General features: G+C 41.7%; 1 protein-coding gene across 1 annotated transcript in view; it reads left to right on the top strand.

Annotated features, from left to right (window-relative positions):
• Window positions 1-17,050, top strand: part of LOC149440417 (serine/threonine-protein phosphatase 4 regulatory subunit 1-like) — a 57,928-nt gene extending 40,878 nt beyond the window's left edge. Inside the window, exons 15-20 of the mRNA XM_089658631.1 lie at window positions 657-818; window positions 2,867-2,967; window positions 4,735-4,855; window positions 6,718-6,852; window positions 7,593-7,734; window positions 9,401-17,050. Of these exons, the coding sequence (XP_089514757.1) occupies window positions 657-818; window positions 2,867-2,967; window positions 4,735-4,855; window positions 6,718-6,852; window positions 7,593-7,734; window positions 9,401-9,558 (819 nt within the window). The 3' untranslated portion in view covers window positions 9,559-17,050. The remainder of the gene's footprint in view (window positions 1-656; window positions 819-2,866; window positions 2,968-4,734; window positions 4,856-6,717; window positions 6,853-7,592; window positions 7,735-9,400) is intronic.
• Window positions 17,051-18,744: the final 1,694 nt, after the last annotated feature.

Here is an 18,744-nt window from a genome sequence, read left to right as displayed (position 1 = left end):
TTTTTTTTTTCCAGACCTGGATCAATCTGGAGGTAGCTGGGCATAAACAGACACGAGCCTATAGGGCTTCATGGAGCTTACGATCAGGTCCACCTAAAAAACTGACAGGTGAACCTGATCGGAATGCCCATGTGAAACTGGTCTTAGTAAATACCGAAGCCTTTGGATCAGATTGACTGACAGTTATCTGGCATTTTCTAAAGAGATCATCAATGGCAGCCCCAATACTCGTTTAGGTTTGCTTCATCACATGGCCTTTGCTGTGCCAGACCACTTATCTATGGACATTACAGTATTCTTCCATTATTAACTTGTATATTGAAGATAGATATATTCGTATTTAAACCCATACTATAAAATGAAATATGTTGCTGTGTAGCAGTGAATTGAAGAGAAATCCTTTAGTCATTTTTTGGATGATCCAGCATTGCTGAGGGATATTAGTTTCACCTAGGAAGCTGGACACTTAGACAAAACAGCTCCTTCCCCAGGTTTGTACCATCTTTGGCTGCTTATGGATCAGGGAGGAATTCAAGCTGACCATTTAATCATACTACCCAAATCAGTTCTAGTATTAGCATCATGGGTTCTGTAAATTAGCACATTGTAGGCAAAAATACGTTATTGATATAGTCATGTCCTGCCTGTCTTTTCAGTGGAAGGTACGAAGAACGCTTGCATTTTCCATCCATGAACTGGCAGTCATTCTTGGGGATAAGCTTACAGCTGCTGATCTGGTCCCTATTTTCAACGGCTTCCTAAAAGACTTGGATGAAGTGCGCATTGGGGTCTTAAAGCATTTGTATGACTTTCTTAAGGTAATGTGTACAAATTAAAATCTTACACTAGCAGATTGTGGTGGAGTGTCACACTGCTTGAAGTAAGATGGGAAGAAAGAATATGGCATGGTACTGCACCCAATAAGTAGTTCTTCACATGAAATCCTCTGTTTTCAATGCTGTAATGATGCTGAGTTCATCAGAAGGATGATAATACAGTGTTCTAGATCTGTCACCCATTAATATACTCGTTAAGGGAATATAGATGGAACTTTGGTTCAGTGATAACAGTAGCTCAGCTGAAAAGCCAGAAACAGCATGTTACAGCTGTGTCAGGGGTGTGGAGGAAATTTATTTTTTTTATGGGTACTTTAGAACTTTAGACTCAACTGAAGAGTATCCTCTTCTCTTTCTTTGACTCGGACAGAAACAATCTATTTTCTGTTTCAATATTTTTATTAAGAAAGTTTTGTTTTAGGAACACAACAAGCTCAATATACGCCCACGCAGTGGCCGCGCTAACAATAACACAGAAACAGATACATCCTGCTGACTTGTATTAGCCAAATAACAAAATGTCCAATGACAGCAAGGGAGGATGGCAAAAAGCCGAACCAAATATTATCAGGAGTAGTCCAAGATAATACCATAAAGAGAAGAGGAAAGAAAAAAGGTTAGAAGAAAGGAGAAAAAAAAAAAGAAATCAGAAAGAAAACATAGAGGAAAGGGAGACTAGGAGAATCACGGATCCAGGGCTAGCACAGGCAGCAACTACAAGAGGCCATAACTAGTAGGGGGCAGGGATGGCAAAGAATATCGTATCCAAGGTTCCCAAACCTTAAGGAATCTCGGATGAGAATCATGAAGAATGCCAGACATCTGTTCATTGATCAACATATCATTCATCCGGGTCTTCACCCCTTGGAAGACAACCGAAGGGGTTCTCCAAGCTAGAGCTATGGCATGTTTGGCCGAAGTAAATAGATAGGATGCCAATTTCTGCTGAGATCTGGACAGACCCAAAATTGGGCAGTGCAGAAGGGCCACCCTTGCATCCCTACGGACTGTAATGTGAAATAGCATTTGTAGCAAGCCAAAAACTCTAGACCAGAAGCCTGTCAATCGTGGGCATGACCACCAAATGTGTAAGACGTCCCCGCAGAAACAATCTATTTTAATCATTTTCGTTTAGCTTTTTTGAATCTCTCTGTGACCCCATTGGAGATTTTCCCTCACCAGAGTCCGAGTTATTTCATATTCAAAAAGTAACTTGGGGAACTAGTGCCATTTCTTCCATACTGGCCCATATAGACATATATTTTACTTATGGGTTTACAGGGAGGTTCAAGAAGGGGCAGGACCAAGCATGACTTTAGTTTCCTAAAGTTGCTGTTTGTGTAGCCGATGGCTTTGTGGCTGCTAAAGCCATGCACTGAGGTATGTGAGCAAACGGATACCTACATCAGTGTTGTACTTCTAACTCATTTAAAGAGCTCACAGGGTCCCTTTAGGACACTGATTGCTAGAAAAGATATTCTAAATGACTCTGGATTTAAAAGCATAGTCCACGTTGGATACTGTGTTTCATGTTACACCCCGAACCCCTCAATTATGGGGTGCTTCTTTATCTAGGTTGTAGTTATTTGAATTCAGCACGGCTGTGCACAGGTTGGTGAATCAGAATACGATAAGTTCCATCTGTCACTATGAAAGACAGGCTCAGGTGATTGCACTAGCAGTAGGGTGGTGATGTCTTTGCACTTGTAGTCCCTTGATCAGCCCCACAACTGAAGGCCTGTACCTCCATACAGACCTGGGGCTGGGGGGAAACAATGCAGGAACCTGTGAGCTGCACCAGAGAAGCATTGATCGTGGTTGTAGTGGTCTTCATGCTTGAATGCAATATTCATAAATGCGCTTGTTTTAAATAATTCATTGTTTGTGCATTTATTCAATTTTAAAAAAAAAATTAGAAAGGTGGACTATGCCTTTAAGCTATAGTTTAGTGTAGATCTGTGCTGTACATTCCCTGCAATGTGTGACAAATTGAAGCGATGATTGTGAATGAATTCTCTGTGTCTCTGAAGCTCCTCCACGCAGACATGAGGCGAGATTACCTCTACCAACTACAGGAGTTCCTGACCACTGACAACATCCGCAACTGGAGGTTCCGATATGAATTAGCAGAGTGAGTGCCAATCGCATTATATGGGAATGTTCTGTAGGAATAAATAAGGGGCATAAAAGTGCATCTCCAAGAAACATCTAAAACATACAGTTATTGGGAATACCTGCCCTGCATTCCCACATGACTCTGCAGTTGGTGGTCCCAGAAGATGAGATTATTAGTAGCAAAGATTTTATTTTATTTTTGTAGCAATGAGGTGAAATAGTGCGCTACAGCTATGTCTGTGTGATAAATAGAAGAAATGGAAGACAATGTTCCCCAATGAAAAGGAATTTAAATAAACAAATGTGTTTTTGCCAGTAATGTGTCCAGATGACTACATTTAATGTGGGAATTGTTTTATAATTATCTCCAGCAATCAAAATTTTCATTGGGCAGTAAACACTTCAAAAGCCTGCACAGACAAAAAAAGAAACAAACCAATTCATAGATATAAGTTATATTGATAATATATTTTTCACAAAGGTGGTGTTTTATATTTAACGTGTTCCTAGAAGAGGGATAAGTAATACTGCTTTCTGTTCTGTGTTTTTGGGTTATTGCAGCACAATTAATTCAATAATGATATGAGGAGGGCCAGAGGGTCGCTGTAAGTGCACCAGATCTCCCCCAGTCTTTAACTGCTTCCCAACCGCCCTATAGCAGAAATACTGCTACATGGCGGCACGGGTGCGCAAAATCACGTATATATACGTGATTTTGCATTTCTGGATAGGGGGTACGTGCACCCTACCTGCGCCGCCATTCACAGCAGGGGCTGTCAATCACTAGGTCCCTATTGGTGATTACTTGCCGGCGCCTGGTGATTGCCGAGGATCTCCAACGGCTCGTGCACACTGCTTTGGCTGTGCACAGCACAGCCATCCAAAGCAGTGTGATTACAGTGAAGCACAGGGACACAGGACATAGTGAAACAGCACACAGTTAACCCTTTGATCTCCCCTCATGTTAACCCCTTCCTGCCCAGTTCCATTAGTACAGTGTCAGTGACATCAAGTCAGTTCCCCTCAGTGTCAGAATGCCCACCGCATTCCCGCTATAAGTCACTGATCGCCGCTATTACTAGTAAAAATATAAAAAAAAAATAGCCCGGTACATATACCGCCATTTGTAAACGCTGTAACTTTCACGTAACCCAATTAATGTGCACGTATTGGAATTTTTTTTTAGCAAAGACATGTAGCAGAATACATTTTCGCTTAAATTTATGACGAAATTAGATTTTTTACATTTTTTACAGGACATGTTTAATAGCAAAAGTCAAAAATATTGTTTTTTTTCTCAAAATTGTCAGTTTTTTTTTTTTTTTTTTTTATAGAGCAAAAAATAAAAACCACACAGGCGATCAAATACCACCAAAAGAAGTCAATTTGTGGGAAAAAAAGAATGCAAATTTAATTTGGGTGCATCGTTGCATGACCGCACGATTGTCAAAGTAACGCAGCGCCGTAATGCAAAAAATGGTCTAGTCAGGAAGGGGGGTAATATCAGTGGAGGGCAAGTGGTTAAGAGTCCCCAATGACTCTTTTTATTTTTAAAATGCCTTTAAATTTACTTGAAAAAATCCAGAACACACAGAATTGTCTGTAAGTGGCATACTGGCACTTTGCAGATGGGCCTTTTAAACAGAACTTACCGTCACTGGCTGCCTGCATACTGGTCTGGTCATCTTTGCTGTAATGATGAATCCTCTCCAGTAGGAGGTGCTGTCTCTGAGAACTGCTGAAAATGCACTGAGTAAATCTATGTTTGGGTTTTTTTCTACAGGCAACTGATCCTCATCCTAGAACTATACAGTCCCAAAGACATCTATGACTATTTGCGAGTCATAGCACTGACGCTGTGCTCTGACAAAGTGTCCGAGGTCAGGTGGATCTCTTTCAAACTGGTAAGTTGCACTCAAAACTATATGTTTATATAATCATTTCTTTTTTAAACTGTTTACTTGTTTTCATATCATTGTGAAAAGATTATAATATGGGAATGAAGGATCTGTGGTATCGGGCAAGAGCAAATAATAGCTACAACGAGTAACATCTCTCAGTGATAGAGCTACTTATAGAGGGAATCATCCTGGTTTATCAATCAAGAAGTGCACTAAGCCCCACCACTCCTCGCACTGGACTGGTAAATGTCATAGCTGTGGTGAGGCTTAATTCCTACTTTGGTAGATGCTGAGGTCTTGCATTATGTTCCTGAATTTTATGACCAAAGCTATACTCCCAGTACTACGTTTCTGCTGAATTTTGCAGCAAGCCCTTCCTCTCCTGCTGCTAAGTCCATAGGTGAAAGCCAGAGCTTCTGCTGACCCCTGCTGTTTTTGTCTTAGACTATTGAATTGCAGAGGTAGGGTTAGTATCCGGAATGGCAGAGTGTAACACTGATTTGGATTGAAGTCCTTGTGTACAGACTTGTGCCTGATGCGCCTTATACTTAGTTGGTGCATCCTAATGATCTCTATACAGCACATGTCTTTAGTGAAGTGCCTAGACATGCATACAAAGCAAATGCGCTGAGGCTGGGGTAAGAATAGTGGGTATAGAAGGAGGAGAGACATGCAGCCAATGATTTGCAGCATTTGAAGACGGTATTCCAAACATCTCCTGAAGTGTAAACCCCTTGCTTTACTGGTCAGTTTTGATCTGGCAATTATCCTTTCTGTGTCTGCAGGTGATTTATAAGAAGATAGAGGACAGTTAGAAATGGTGGGACCCTTGGTGATCCTAATACAGCTCTAAAATGACAGCAGGAGATTATTATTATTATTATACAGGGCTTATATAGCGCCAACAGTTTGCTCAGTGCTTTACATTATGGAGGGAGACAGTACAGTAACAATCAGGGACGGACTGACAACTCATGGGGCCCCCGGGCAATAGGGGATCATGGGGCCCCTGTGTCCTTGCCCAAACTCAAAAAAGCCTATGAAAAAGGTACCAGGGGCATCTCATGGGGCCCCCTACTGACCCCGGGCCCTCAGGCTGTGCCCGAGTTTACAAATGGTCAGTCTGCCCCTGGTAACAATACAGTTCAATACAAGAGGGATTAGAGGCCCCTCCTCCTTGGAGCTTACAATCTAGGAGGGAGGAGATGTTTGCAAACTTGCTTCGTTTCTTAAATATATTAAAGGATCTAAAATATTTTTAAACTGGACAAAGCCTTCACTCTCTGTAACCCCCGGTTCACATCTATGCGGCCGTGAAGGTCGTGTTTTGCACAGGCACGAGAGCCCATTCATTTGAATGTACTCCCGTGCTCGTGACATGCAGAGAAGAAGTCCCTGCACTTCCTCTGAAAATGCAGCCCGCATGGGAACCTCGGTTCATTTGAATGGACTCCCGTACTCGTGACATGCAGGTAAGAAGTCCCTGCACTTCCTCTGAAAATGCAGCCCACAAGGGAACCTCGGTTCCCAGTACGGTTGCGATTTCCAGTGCGGGCGGTGCGCCATTAGAACTAATGGCACCCGCCCACGGGTCCGCATTTCTCTGTGCGGGTGGTGTGGCTGCACAGATTTTTGTGTGGATCCGCAGCGGCACCACCCACACAGATGTGAACCTAGGATAAAAGAGCCATCTGTGTAACTGAGTGAATTTAGCTGCCACCGAATTCTAGAGTTTTTGTTGTGCATAAAATGATAATCTTTCAGTGGTTGTCACCCTGGCTTTTTTTTTTTCAGTTGTTTTCTGAGAACGTTTGTTAAAATCTTTAAGGTACTAAGTGTTTTTTTGTTTTTTTTCTTCCTTCCAGATTGTTGCAATCTTGCGCAAGTTCTATTCTAATGGGGAGACAGAATTAGGCATTAACTTCATCAACGAGCTCATTGTGCAGTTCCGACACTCCAACAAATGGGTGGGAAGGCAGGCCTTTGCCTTCATCTGTCAGGTATTTCTAACCTCGAAGTATTTTTTTATTTCCTTGTCCCTCCTCTGATGTACAATCTGTACTCTCCTCATCCACCACCACAGTATGTCTTCCTTCTCGTCTCGTAAAGTTCTCTGCTCCCACAAGCTATGCATATCCATTCTAATATAAAGTGGACCTGTCCTCTCCAGATTATGCCATAAAGAACTTTTATAAGCTCTATTTATATTTAAAATCAATATAAAACTTTAGCAAAATGATGATTTCTGTGAAACAAGCCTGTTTAGATTGTCCACTCCTCTTTAAATGCCAGTTAGATGTGTGGGTATATTTTAGATGCAATTCTTGATGCACCTCCTAGGTGGCGTAGGTGAGTAGGCCTGAAGCAGGAAAGCAGAACATAACTGCCATGGTGCAGCAGAAGCTGACGTAATAGAAGCTTTGCCTCCTACTGACATGATGTTGTGAGGGAAGATGGTGTTATCCCTCTAGGTCATTCAGCAGCATGTAATCTGAATTCTCCTGCTGTGTAGGCCTAATCACAGCACAGGCTAGACACAACGTAGCTCTAAATTAGCCGGCTCTTACCTTTAAACTCCCTGCCTGCTAGTCTCATGTTGTAAATATAAAATATTCATAGGAATATTTCCTGTTCAGCAAGAAAGAAGAAACGGTTTTGCTGTGATCATAATAAATAATACCATGTTTGCATCACACACAATTTTCCCTGTATGGTAATATCTGTGTTTGTTGTTTGACAGGCGGTGGTGCAGGAGGAGTGTATGCCAGCCGAGCAGTTTGTTGCACACTTACTCCCCAGTCTTCTAAGCTTGGCGTCAGACCCTGTGCCCAATGTGCGAGTATTACTGGCTAAGGCGCTTAAACAGACTCTTCTGGAAACAGGTACAAATAAGGGAACAAATGATAGCGACGTTATACTTTTCCCCGGGGCTCCCATCCAGTGCTGTAAGTTGCCATTGACTAACTTAGTAGGGCAGCTCCATCCAGCGTGTCACAGATGAATGTGTCTTGTACAGGCACTTCTAGCCTGGAACTAGCACTGCTTAAAGGGGCAGACTCCAGCCACTGAGGGACCCGGGATGTGACAATAGACATCCTGGCAGGTTTTCTTTTTTAAAGTTTCACTTCAGTCAAGTGTATGTCAGGGAAAAAAAACATATACAGTGCATCTCTTCATTGCATGCACATTTGTCATGATATTGGGCAGCACAGTGGCTAAATGGTTAGCACTTCCGCCTGGCAGTTCTAGGGTCAGTGGTTTGAATCCCAACCACGGCACCACCTGCCTGGAATTTGCATGTTCTCCCTGTGCATACGTGGGTTTCCTCCCACACCCCAAAGACATGCTGGGAGGTGAATTGGATCCTGTCTAAAATTGTCCCTAGTATGTGTATGTATGAATGTGAGTTAGGGACCTTAGATTGTACGCCCCTTGAGGGTTAGGGACTGATGTGAATGTACAAAGAAAATTATATATACACACACACACACACACACACACACACACACACGTGTGTGTGTAAAGCGCTGCAAAAATTGATGGCCACATATAAGTACCTGTAATAAATAAATTTATCCCTTTAAAGATCATGCAAGTACAGAAAATAACCGTTGATCTGCCAGAAGTGGACTTTTAAGGGGGCTGACAACACACAGCATTTTTTGTGGATTGAATGGTGTCAGCCCTGCTCACTTGTGTGTTGCTCAGTCACCCCACCCCCTTCCTTTCTCTAAAACATGGAGATTTATTCCCTGGAATTCAGACTGGCATAGACAGATTTTGCAAAAGTGTCTGGCGTACATACTAAAAGTGGTGCAATGTGCACCAGATTCCTGTACAATACCGGTCTGGAATGTGTGCCTGAATTTGGTGCATGTGGCGCCACTTGTAGAATGCACACAAGACATTTTAGCAAAATCTGTCTGCTTCAGAGTCTCTGTACGCCTCTACTTTTACAAGATATGAACTGTTGGTATTTTATTTTGAATTTGGCTCTTCTTAGAACTGATCTGGATTTCGGCGCACAAGTCGCTGCCAGAAACAAAAGTGTTGCAGATGCTCTATGAATTTGGTGCAAGAAGGTTTACCACCAGAAAAGTGGAGGAGAAGCTTTATTGAATTCCCGCCATTGTTTTGTAGTCAAAGATGAGAACTAGGGGGGCTACTGAGAATCCTTGAGATAACACAGAAAGAGTGAACAGGACACAGAAGACATCTCTAAATTTATGACATGCACCTAAATTATTGTCATTTAAAGTTGGAACTTCACCTAAAATGGAAAGTTCTGCTTATCCTCATTCTCCATCCCTCCTTTTTTTTCTGGGAGCAGGCACCCATTTCTGAAAGGAAATGGTAGATGGCCGGGGTTTTTTTTTTACGTGTTTTCTGAAGCTTAGTTAAGGCAATACAATGGGTCTTACCTGGCTCTAGAATTTTTTTTTTGTATTTTGCATGACAAGGAATGCAGCAGGAGGAGTGAGATTCTGGGTAGAAGGCAGTAGATGGAGCAAACCTTTAAAAAATGTAATCATATGCTGTTTCTTCCAGCGTATTTCACCAGCCTGGGGCACCCACACCTGGAGGCCGTGGAGAAGACCGTACAAGCCATGCAGCTGGATAGAGACCAAGACGTCAGGTTCTTTTCTGCCACTGAGCCAAAACGACCCCTGAACAGCAGCACCTCCCTGGAGCAGTCCGTCGACTGATTCCTGTCTGTACAGGCTTTTTCCAGATGTGTTCTCTCAACTCCCGCACAATATTTTCTGTAAATATAAATGAATTCCGCTCGTAGAGCAAATAACCTTACCTTTCAATGGCATGAGGCGCGTTATATAGCTTATTTTTAAGATAAAGCAGAACTCCTCCCGAAAACAGATGCAAGGTGGGTGGAATGGGGCAAGTTTCATCCCCTTTCCAGGTCTCCAAATGGCTTCAGGTCAGGTAGGTCCTCTTATGTGAATGAGGCTGTAAGAGGCCTTGTTAGACATTTAAGCAGAACTGTGCACAACAAAAGCAACAGGTTCTCTTTAATACCCCCCCTTTCCCTTCTCAGCAGAACATACCTGTCATGCCTTCTTCCGCCACTATTCGGTGTATGATGCCATCAGTCTTTTTCTTCCTACCCCTGGGCAACGCATAGATCTCATTGTAAAGTCTTGCCTAACAGTCAGAGGCAGTGAGGCTAGCATGATGCAAAGAAGTCAGTAACCTCTCTGTAAGTCTGTGAATGTTTTATTGGGGCAGCCCAGAATACACTTCTTACAGAGGACTACCAGGATAGTATGGCAAGCCAGTGGCACTAATCATAGTATGTTCAAATTCGGCAGTATTTACAATCATTTTTAAAGGGGAGACTATAATGTTTTTAGCTTATTTTAGCCTATTTTGTTTTAATGTTTACAGGTTTATGAACTTTTGTATCATTTTTAATTATTTGTATAAAATATTTATTTTTAAAAATGAACAGTTAATGGAGGTTGCATTTGTGGCACTCTGCGTAAAACATATTCTGGGGTTTCAAATAAGAAAGCCCAGCATTGCTTGCATGCTTTCTGCTATACTGTGCTAATCAGCTAGATACAGTAGAATAGATCTAGTATGAGATACTAGGTAGCTGCTTCCTATGGGGGCACACCTGTGTGCATCTATAGACACACAGAGTAGCTCGGCCCAACCTCCCATTTCCTCCTCACAGGATTTGAGTGACAGCAGCGGGAGCCAATGGCTCCCGTTGCTCTCAGCATACTTATGACAGTGGGGAGTAGTGAAGAGAACCAATGCAGCCATGTACAGTGCTGAATCAATAGAGGACTCGGGTAAGTATTTAGTGAGGGGGCGGTGCACAGAAAGTGGCAGGATGTTTTTTTTTCTTTTTTGCTTTAATGTATAGAGTGTATTAAGGTAAAAAACGTATTACCTTTGGAACCACTTTAATGATAGTTCAGTGTTAAAATGTAGAGGACAGAGGGGTTGTTGTCCCTCCTCAGGCCGAATTTTATGCCCAGCTGCAGGGAAGAGATTTAGCAGATTCTAATATTGTTGAAGTGCTCCACCTGCTGAATGGGGTAAATTTGAAATATTTATATGCAGTGTATTTTCATATTTACCTTACATATTTTTTGGTGTTTTCATTTTTAGCACAGAATGGGAAAAAATTAAGATTATAGTGACAATTCCGTTTTAAATGTTACTAAACCCGGGACCCTGCATTCACTATATCTGGTCTCCTAGAGTACACAGAACTGCAATTATTTTAGTAAGTATAAACCGCAAAATACCTTTTCTCATCAGCAGTTAGAGCAGTCTAGTGACTTCCATCAGTGTCCAGCTGACCACTGGTTAAAGCTTGTAGGAGGAGTTTTCTTTCTGCTCTAGGAAGATGTGAAACCCCTGACCCTCTGTCTGGACAGTGCTGATTGGCCCTGTACTGATCACATGCACTCTCCCAAGAAAAAGAAAAAGACTCTCTAGCCATATACACCAAACTGAGCATGTGCAGAGTGACCCTGAGGCTGTGTTCTATCAGGAGATGAAATGGGGAATGTGGAAGAAGGGGAGGATCAGAGATAACAGTAGTAAACCTCCTTTTTTACACAATGCAAAGGGTTAACCCCTTAGGTTCCACAGTGAGTATAACAAGCATGCTGTACTGTATATACAGACTGATTTTACTGTTGTGGGTTTAGTAACGTTTTAAGGCAGTCCTCTTTAAAGGGACTTAATAATAATAATTAGCATGGCATCACATATATAATATGGGCTTTGTAGCAGAACCAAGTGACTTGGCTGATTTGAGCTAACACATCTGGCCATGGACCTTCAGTTGTATAGCAAAAAAGGGGGTGGGGTCTTTACAACATAGATAGGCATACGTTAAAGTGCGTTGTAATGCCACACCTTTATGTGCATTATGACATGTCTGCTGTGAACAATCCCTGAGCTTACCCCTCCCCAGAGGATCAAGACCTGCTCCAGTCCACAGAAAAAGCTTTCATCTGTCTTGGGTCGAGTTCTGCAGTAAATCTACTTTCTGTAAAAAGAGGAAATCCCCTCGATATTGCATGCCGCTACAATACAATAAGGCCCGAGCACTTGACCTCTACAAATGTCTTTAACCTCATGCATCTCAGTCCTCGATCCAAGGGCTTTCACCATGACTGCAAAACGTAAAAAAAAAAAGAAGCCAATGTGTGTTTGTGTATATACCTGTATAAGTTGGAGCATTGTACACTATCTACTTCTGTAATATGTTTTTGAATATATTTTATATATTTTTTTAACTAAAACAAAAAAATGGTCCAGTACATGTAGGGGGGGGAGGGAGGTGGCATTTATGAAATATTGTGAGACTTTATCAAAAGATACTGAAATCTCAGAATTTTGTTTGTCTAAGTTGCGTTTTTGTTTCTTACGATAGGGACTGGTTGGCTCTTTCTTTTTTTGGGACTCGTGATTAATCCGAAAGCCGCTTCAGGCTTGGCAAGCCAGTTAAATCTGAGCTGGCCATTGAATTTTTTTTTTTTTTTTTGCCAATAATATACATTTCTTCCAGCACATTCCTTGTAAATAATGTAACCTGAGGAGTCTTACTCTGCAAAGTGTGATGCCGTATTCTGAAGATGGGAAAACTGCTTTTTTAAATGAGCAGATCTAAGCCAGAGACAAGCCTGTCTTATCTTTCATCATGACTGGCACTTGAAGCACAGAAAGGAAAGTTCCCTATTGGTTCAGGGCTTTTTTTTTTTCCTGATTCAGAATGAGAGACCACACACACAGTTCCCACCCTTTGTACATACTTCGCACACGTATGACTGTTAGAGCCATGGGGATCCCATGAGCAGCGTTGTGATCCCCATGGTTGCAATTTCTTAGAAACTGCATTGGGGGATATGTTAGAGGAATTTAAATAATAGCACATAGCTATGGTGAAATCGCTTCAGTGCTGCTTTCAGTAAATACGTATGGACTGAATGGCACCAGAGGATACCCGCTCTTAAATATTGAGGCCAGTTTAGTAGCTTCTACATTATGCAGGTATTCTTTCAACACAAAGTCTTAAATGTCATTTTACTTATTAACTGTGACAGAAAGGTCCATGAAGGACACATACGTGGATTTTGCAGATTTGTAATAATAGTGATAGCCTTTGGTTAACACACTGACATCCCAGGTGCCTCTTGTCAATCAGACTGCAAAGGTTAGCCTACGATGGCACTATCGGTCTTTATTTCAGATACTCTAAAGCACAGCTGTCAGACTGGCAGCCCTCCAGCTGTTACCAAACTACAAGTCCCATGAGGCATTGCAAGATTGACAGTTACAAGCATGACTACCAAAAGTAGAGGTATGATGGGACTTGTAGTTTCGCAACAGCTGAAGGGCCGCCAATGTGACACCCCTGCTCTAAAGCAAGCCATACACGATTAGAATGGTGTTCAAAAGCGGTCGTTTTCTAAACATTTGTTCTGTTTTCCATTGAGAGGGATAAAACTGATTTCCTAATGTACTGAGCTGAAAACATTTTTTTCTTGAAACACTAACAAGGAAGGTGGTCAATCAGTTATTGTAATTGCGCTTGTGCTAGGACTACTTCCATCCGGAAGTACAACTTTCGTTGTCATTGAACAGTCGTTTGCCTTAATGATGATATACATAATGGAATGCTAACAAAGGTTTGTGTAATAAATATAATGCATATGCATAGGTAGATTTAGAATTCTACTGTAGTATATTGCCATGTATCCACTATAACCCCATGGGCTCCTGTGCATATAATTATAAATATGCTATATATATCATGATAAGATGTGGGAGCAGGGGCGGACTGACCATTTGGAAACTCGGGCACTGCCCGAGGGCCCGGGGTCAGTAGAGGGCCCCATGAGATGCCCCTGGTACCTTTTTCATAGGCTTTTTTGAGCTTCGGCAAGGACACAGGGGCCCCATGATCCCCTATTGCCCGGGGGCCCCATGAGTTGTCAGTCCGTCCCTGTGTGGGACCGTATAAAAACACAGGCGCATACAATGTTTGCCACAACGAAAGATTGTAAATGATCATTTTTGCAAACGATTCTTCCTCTACATATAGTAGTATGAGGGACCGGCTAATAGCATCACTTGCATTATACGCAAATATTACATACTTCCCAAAATCAAGCATTCAAATTTGAAACATTGGCAATCTAACACAATTTTATACAACTTTTAAACACAATTTGTCGGGTCATCGAGCGCTCTGATGAATTCATTTTTGGATATACATATTTCATTTTGTAAAGTGCTGCGAAAACTGTTGCCGCTATATAAATCCTGTATAATAATATAATAATAATGATTGGTTGATCAAAATCCTAATCGTGTGTGGCTAGCTTAACTGCTTAGCTTGGTTGGTATTCTCCATCGACCTGGAATACCTTGTTTGAACAGGGCGCTACGATTGAGTGTGTCGTCAAAGGCAGAGCATTTTCGCATGTTAGAAAATCTCTGCAAGGCACCAGGGAAACAAGATTTTATTTGTATGTGTTGTATTTATTATTAATATTACATGTGGCTCATTTTCTGTGCATTTAACTTTGTAATTCTTCACAAATGAGCACTCACAGACTAGTGGGTGGGTTGAGGTGATGGTATAATCAGCCGATTAAGAAACGCACATGTGGCCTTTTAAAAATATACTCTGCAGATGACCTGAATCCGTATATAACCTGTATGGTTAATAAACTGGCATCAGGATCTGGAAACAGGCTTTACAGATACCAGGAGGTGCCTGTTCAGACTGTGATGCCTGATTCATGATGGTATTGTTGACAAGTTTACTGAGTGACAGGGACACCTTCTGTCTTGCAAGCAGCCTGTTTATATTTATGCTCTCTTATGCATTTTTTAGCATTGAAGTCATTTTTTTGTGTGCAGTTTAACAAGTTTTCTTCATGCATTTACCAGGGTAAAGAAGTTTTACATGAAACACCGGTACTTTTTACAGGCAGAAGGTATTCTTCTGTCAACTGCAGGTAGGAGGATTTTTTTAAAAAATGCAGCACGTAGGTGAGAGAGGCCCGGGAGAGAACAGTACACCCATCCTAGGTGCAGTAAATGGCGAAGGTTTAAATGGGAGTCTGATACAAGTTTGCTTTATGGGGTGTCACATAATGAAGCACTTCTGAACGTTTATTGTCACCTTTTTTTCTGTTCCCCAATATGTTGTGGGTATGTGTCACAGCTATGTGTGCACAGAAATGTGTTATGTCAGCACAAGCCACTGCATGTTAATGTGATGGAGAAAAGGAGACTCTGGTTCTTTGTTGGTAAGTGTGGATTATAGAGGTATGACACTGGTAATACAGTATTACACATTCATTTATACACTGACATTTTTCATATGCAAAAAAAACAAAAAACAATTTCTCACTGGAAAAAACTAAAGGTTCAGTGGTAGGCGGATTGTGGTTGGTCAGGCCACCCAATACAAACTATAAATGTAATGCTTCGTATATGGTGGAGGATCATTTCTCCAGCTGAAGGCCGTGAAAGGAAACCTGACAGCAATCTAGACACTTTACAATTCCCAATTTTGTCTGAAATGATCCTTTACAAGTCATTTATGGAAATTGCCAGACTTCTGTATAGTAATACCCTTACTGCAGGGGTATAGCCTGTACTACTGAAGCAGCGTGTGTGTAACCCTTTGTTGGAACTGACTTCACTGTATATAAACCCACCTCTGGAATTTGTATGGCATTTTACACTTGGTTGCGAGTACAAAGTGTAGTTGTAACAAATGGTAGCAAGCCAGCTTGGTTCTGATTGGCTTCATAGTTTCAGCTGTTGCAGCAGGTTGTCATTGTAGGTGCTTACACCTTTAGGTCTACCGGCACTGTCAGACATGGCGAGCCGCAGTGATAACCACGCTGTAGTGACCTCCTCCTGCAGTCTTGTCGGCTCTCTGGGGGCTTGTGATGGCACCTAGAATACAGCTTATGACTAGGAAAATGTGGCTTTACTCAGGACAGGAACACAACCGGTTCTTGCATGGTTGCCTCAGTGCCTGCAGCTACTCGCTTTCATAATCTCATCCAAGGATCTGCAGGCTGGCAGAAGGCCACATTTACCAAGGCGAGAGAACTGTCTGTGCTGCGTCAACCAGCCAGTCCAATCCCAGCTGCCATTTTTTTTCTTAGGACAACGCAGACACTTCTCTCACACACTTTGATTATTGAAGTCTGTGGTTTCTCGTACAATAACTTTATCATTTAAATACCTTTTGCAGAACATTCCCACACAAACCAAAATGTACGACACAGTTTCGGGGATTATAGGGGAGAGCACTGAAAATGGTTATCTGTGGATTCCGAATTCATTTCCTGTATATTTTTGGTTTTGTGTGAATCGGTTGCTGTGAGTTGAGTAGCTTAGATTTTTACCTTTTTGGTTTTTTTTTTATTTAACATGATGACTCTAGAATTTGGCTGTACTTTTACAGAAGGGAATAACCTTCATCTCTTGTATATACATGACCGGCAGCTACAAGCACTGTGTGGCAGATTGTGGTAATGGTTCGGTTTCTACTCAGTACTGCTCTATGCACTTTGTATTGTACAGTATCTCCTCCCTTGTTGGTAAAGGTACGGGCTGTTACTTTACAGACACTGGGCCAAAATTATTAAAGCGTCCAAAATGGTCTCAGACAGTCCATGTTGCTCAAAGCGGCCAGGTTCTGCCTTTCGGTTTCCCTGAGACTGAAAGAGAGACTGATTGGCTGCCTTGGGCAGTCTGGGTGAATTATCACTCACACTTTGATGAATGAGGGCCTTTGTCGTATTTTTATATGTATTATATTATTGGCTACCTTGGGCCTCCGAGCTGCTGAGGATCTGGTAAGCCTCACCACACCCCACCGAGGCTTATAAACCCCCCAGCAGATGGTGGCCCCAAGATATGCCCCTATATTGTATACAGTCTGCACCTAAACTACCCCTTTCCCTTTGGCGATGGACTGTTGCAGCAGTCATTTAGGCTGCCCCTTTGTGATTGACACTTTAGGTGACCCACACCCCTCTCTGGCAGCCCTGTATCATACACAGTGTTGTGGAAACCAGTTTGTATTAATCTCAATAAAACTAGATTTCTATTTAAGAAACGGATGTGGTCATTTATCTGGGTTTGCATATTTGTACACATAATAAAATATCCTTGACCTACTGATACGGATTTTTATTTCTTTTCATGGCAACGACTGGTTAAAAAAATATATATCTATGCAATCACGTGTTTTTTGGATAGAGTTGGTAAGCTCAGGTTTTTATTGTCTGCGTCCCAACTAGGTAGAGTCACCAATGGGTACACCTGTTCCTGGAAATAGCTAGGAAGTAAATTCCTCTCACATTGTAGAGATTACCTCGTGATTTCTGTTGTATATCTGGGACAGGAAGAGAAGGGAAATCTCTCCAACGGTGTGCACACAGTGATAACTTGTGTAAGAAAGTGCAGCGCTTAAAAAAAAAAAAAAAAAATATATATATATATATATATATATATATACACACACACACATTCACACAGTATTTTCTGGCGTATAAGACTACTTTTTATACTTAAAAATATACCCCAAAAATTGGGGGTCGTCTTATATGCGGGGTATAAAATGTGAACCTTGAGTTTGTTTGGGTTAAGCTGGCTGGATGTGCAGTAATGTACATACAGTATACCGTGCTGAGCCAAGCTGCCTCAAAACAAATGTCCCTATGACAGATTAATCTGTCAGCACGCTGGATGTGTGGTATATACAGGATACCGCGCTGAGCCAAGCTGTTTCAAAACGTACCGGTACGTCCGTACTGTAATGAGCCCGCTGGATGCGTGTATGTACTGTAGCTGCGGCTACATACAGTATACACTGGGCCAATCACTGCGAGCAATGTATTCTACTAATGAATACAAAGCCTGCTTGGATTGGCTGAGTCAGAGAGGTGGGCTGATGATGTCACAACCTCAGCCAATCCGAGCAGGCTTTGTATTCATTAGTAGAATACATTGCTTGCCGTGATTGGTCCAGCGTATACTGTATGTAGCCTTAGCTACTGTACATACACACATCCAGCGGTCTGATTACCGTAGGGGCGTACCGGTACGTTTTGAAACAGCTTGGCTCAGTATACTGTATATACCACACATCCAGCGTGCTGGCAGATTAATCTGTCATAGGGACATTTGTTTTGAGCCAGCTTGGCTCAGCGCGGTATACTGTATGTACATTACTGCACATCCAGCGGGCTGTATATATACTGTATGTAGCCGAAGCGACCGTATTACTGCACATCCAGCGGTAACCATCTGATTTGGAATTTGATCCATATGATGACTGTCTTACAAATGTATCAGAAGATGTCATTCATGAACTTATGATGTCAGAGGATGAACATGAGGATTTTGAAGGATTTTAAGTACCGGTAAGTCATAACCATTTCAATTAAAAAATCTGATGTTTTTAAATGGTGTTGCCTCGGAAGGGGGGTAGTCTTATATGGCGAGTATAGCCCGAAACCTGTTTCAACTGGAAAATTAGGGGGTCGTCTTATACAACTAGTCGCCTTATACGCCGGAAAATACGGTATATATATATATTGCGGAATAGTAGAGTGCAACACCTAAATGTGAAAAAACCATTAGTAACTGCGAAATCTAAAAATCAAACAATATGGTAAAGTGCACGTTATCATATTGTTTGATTTTTAGATTTCGCATTTACTAATGTTTTTTGCACATTTATGTGTTGCACTCTACTATTCCGCAATATGTATATATATTATTATTATATTATTATTATACAGTATTTATATAGCGCCAGAAGGTTTGCTCAGAGCTGTACATTGTAGTGGGGGACAGAACATGAGACA

The sequence above is a fragment of the Staurois parvus genome, unplaced genomic scaffold (assembly GCF_062004578.1).
Source record: "Staurois parvus isolate SC_StPar_1 unplaced genomic scaffold, SC_StPar_1.0 ptg001087l, whole genome shotgun sequence".
Classification (NCBI taxonomy): Eukaryota; Metazoa; Chordata; class Amphibia; order Anura; family Ranidae; genus Staurois; species Staurois parvus.
The sequence above is the reverse complement of the archived record's forward strand: the minus strand, read 5'-3'. Positions and strand labels throughout refer to the sequence as shown.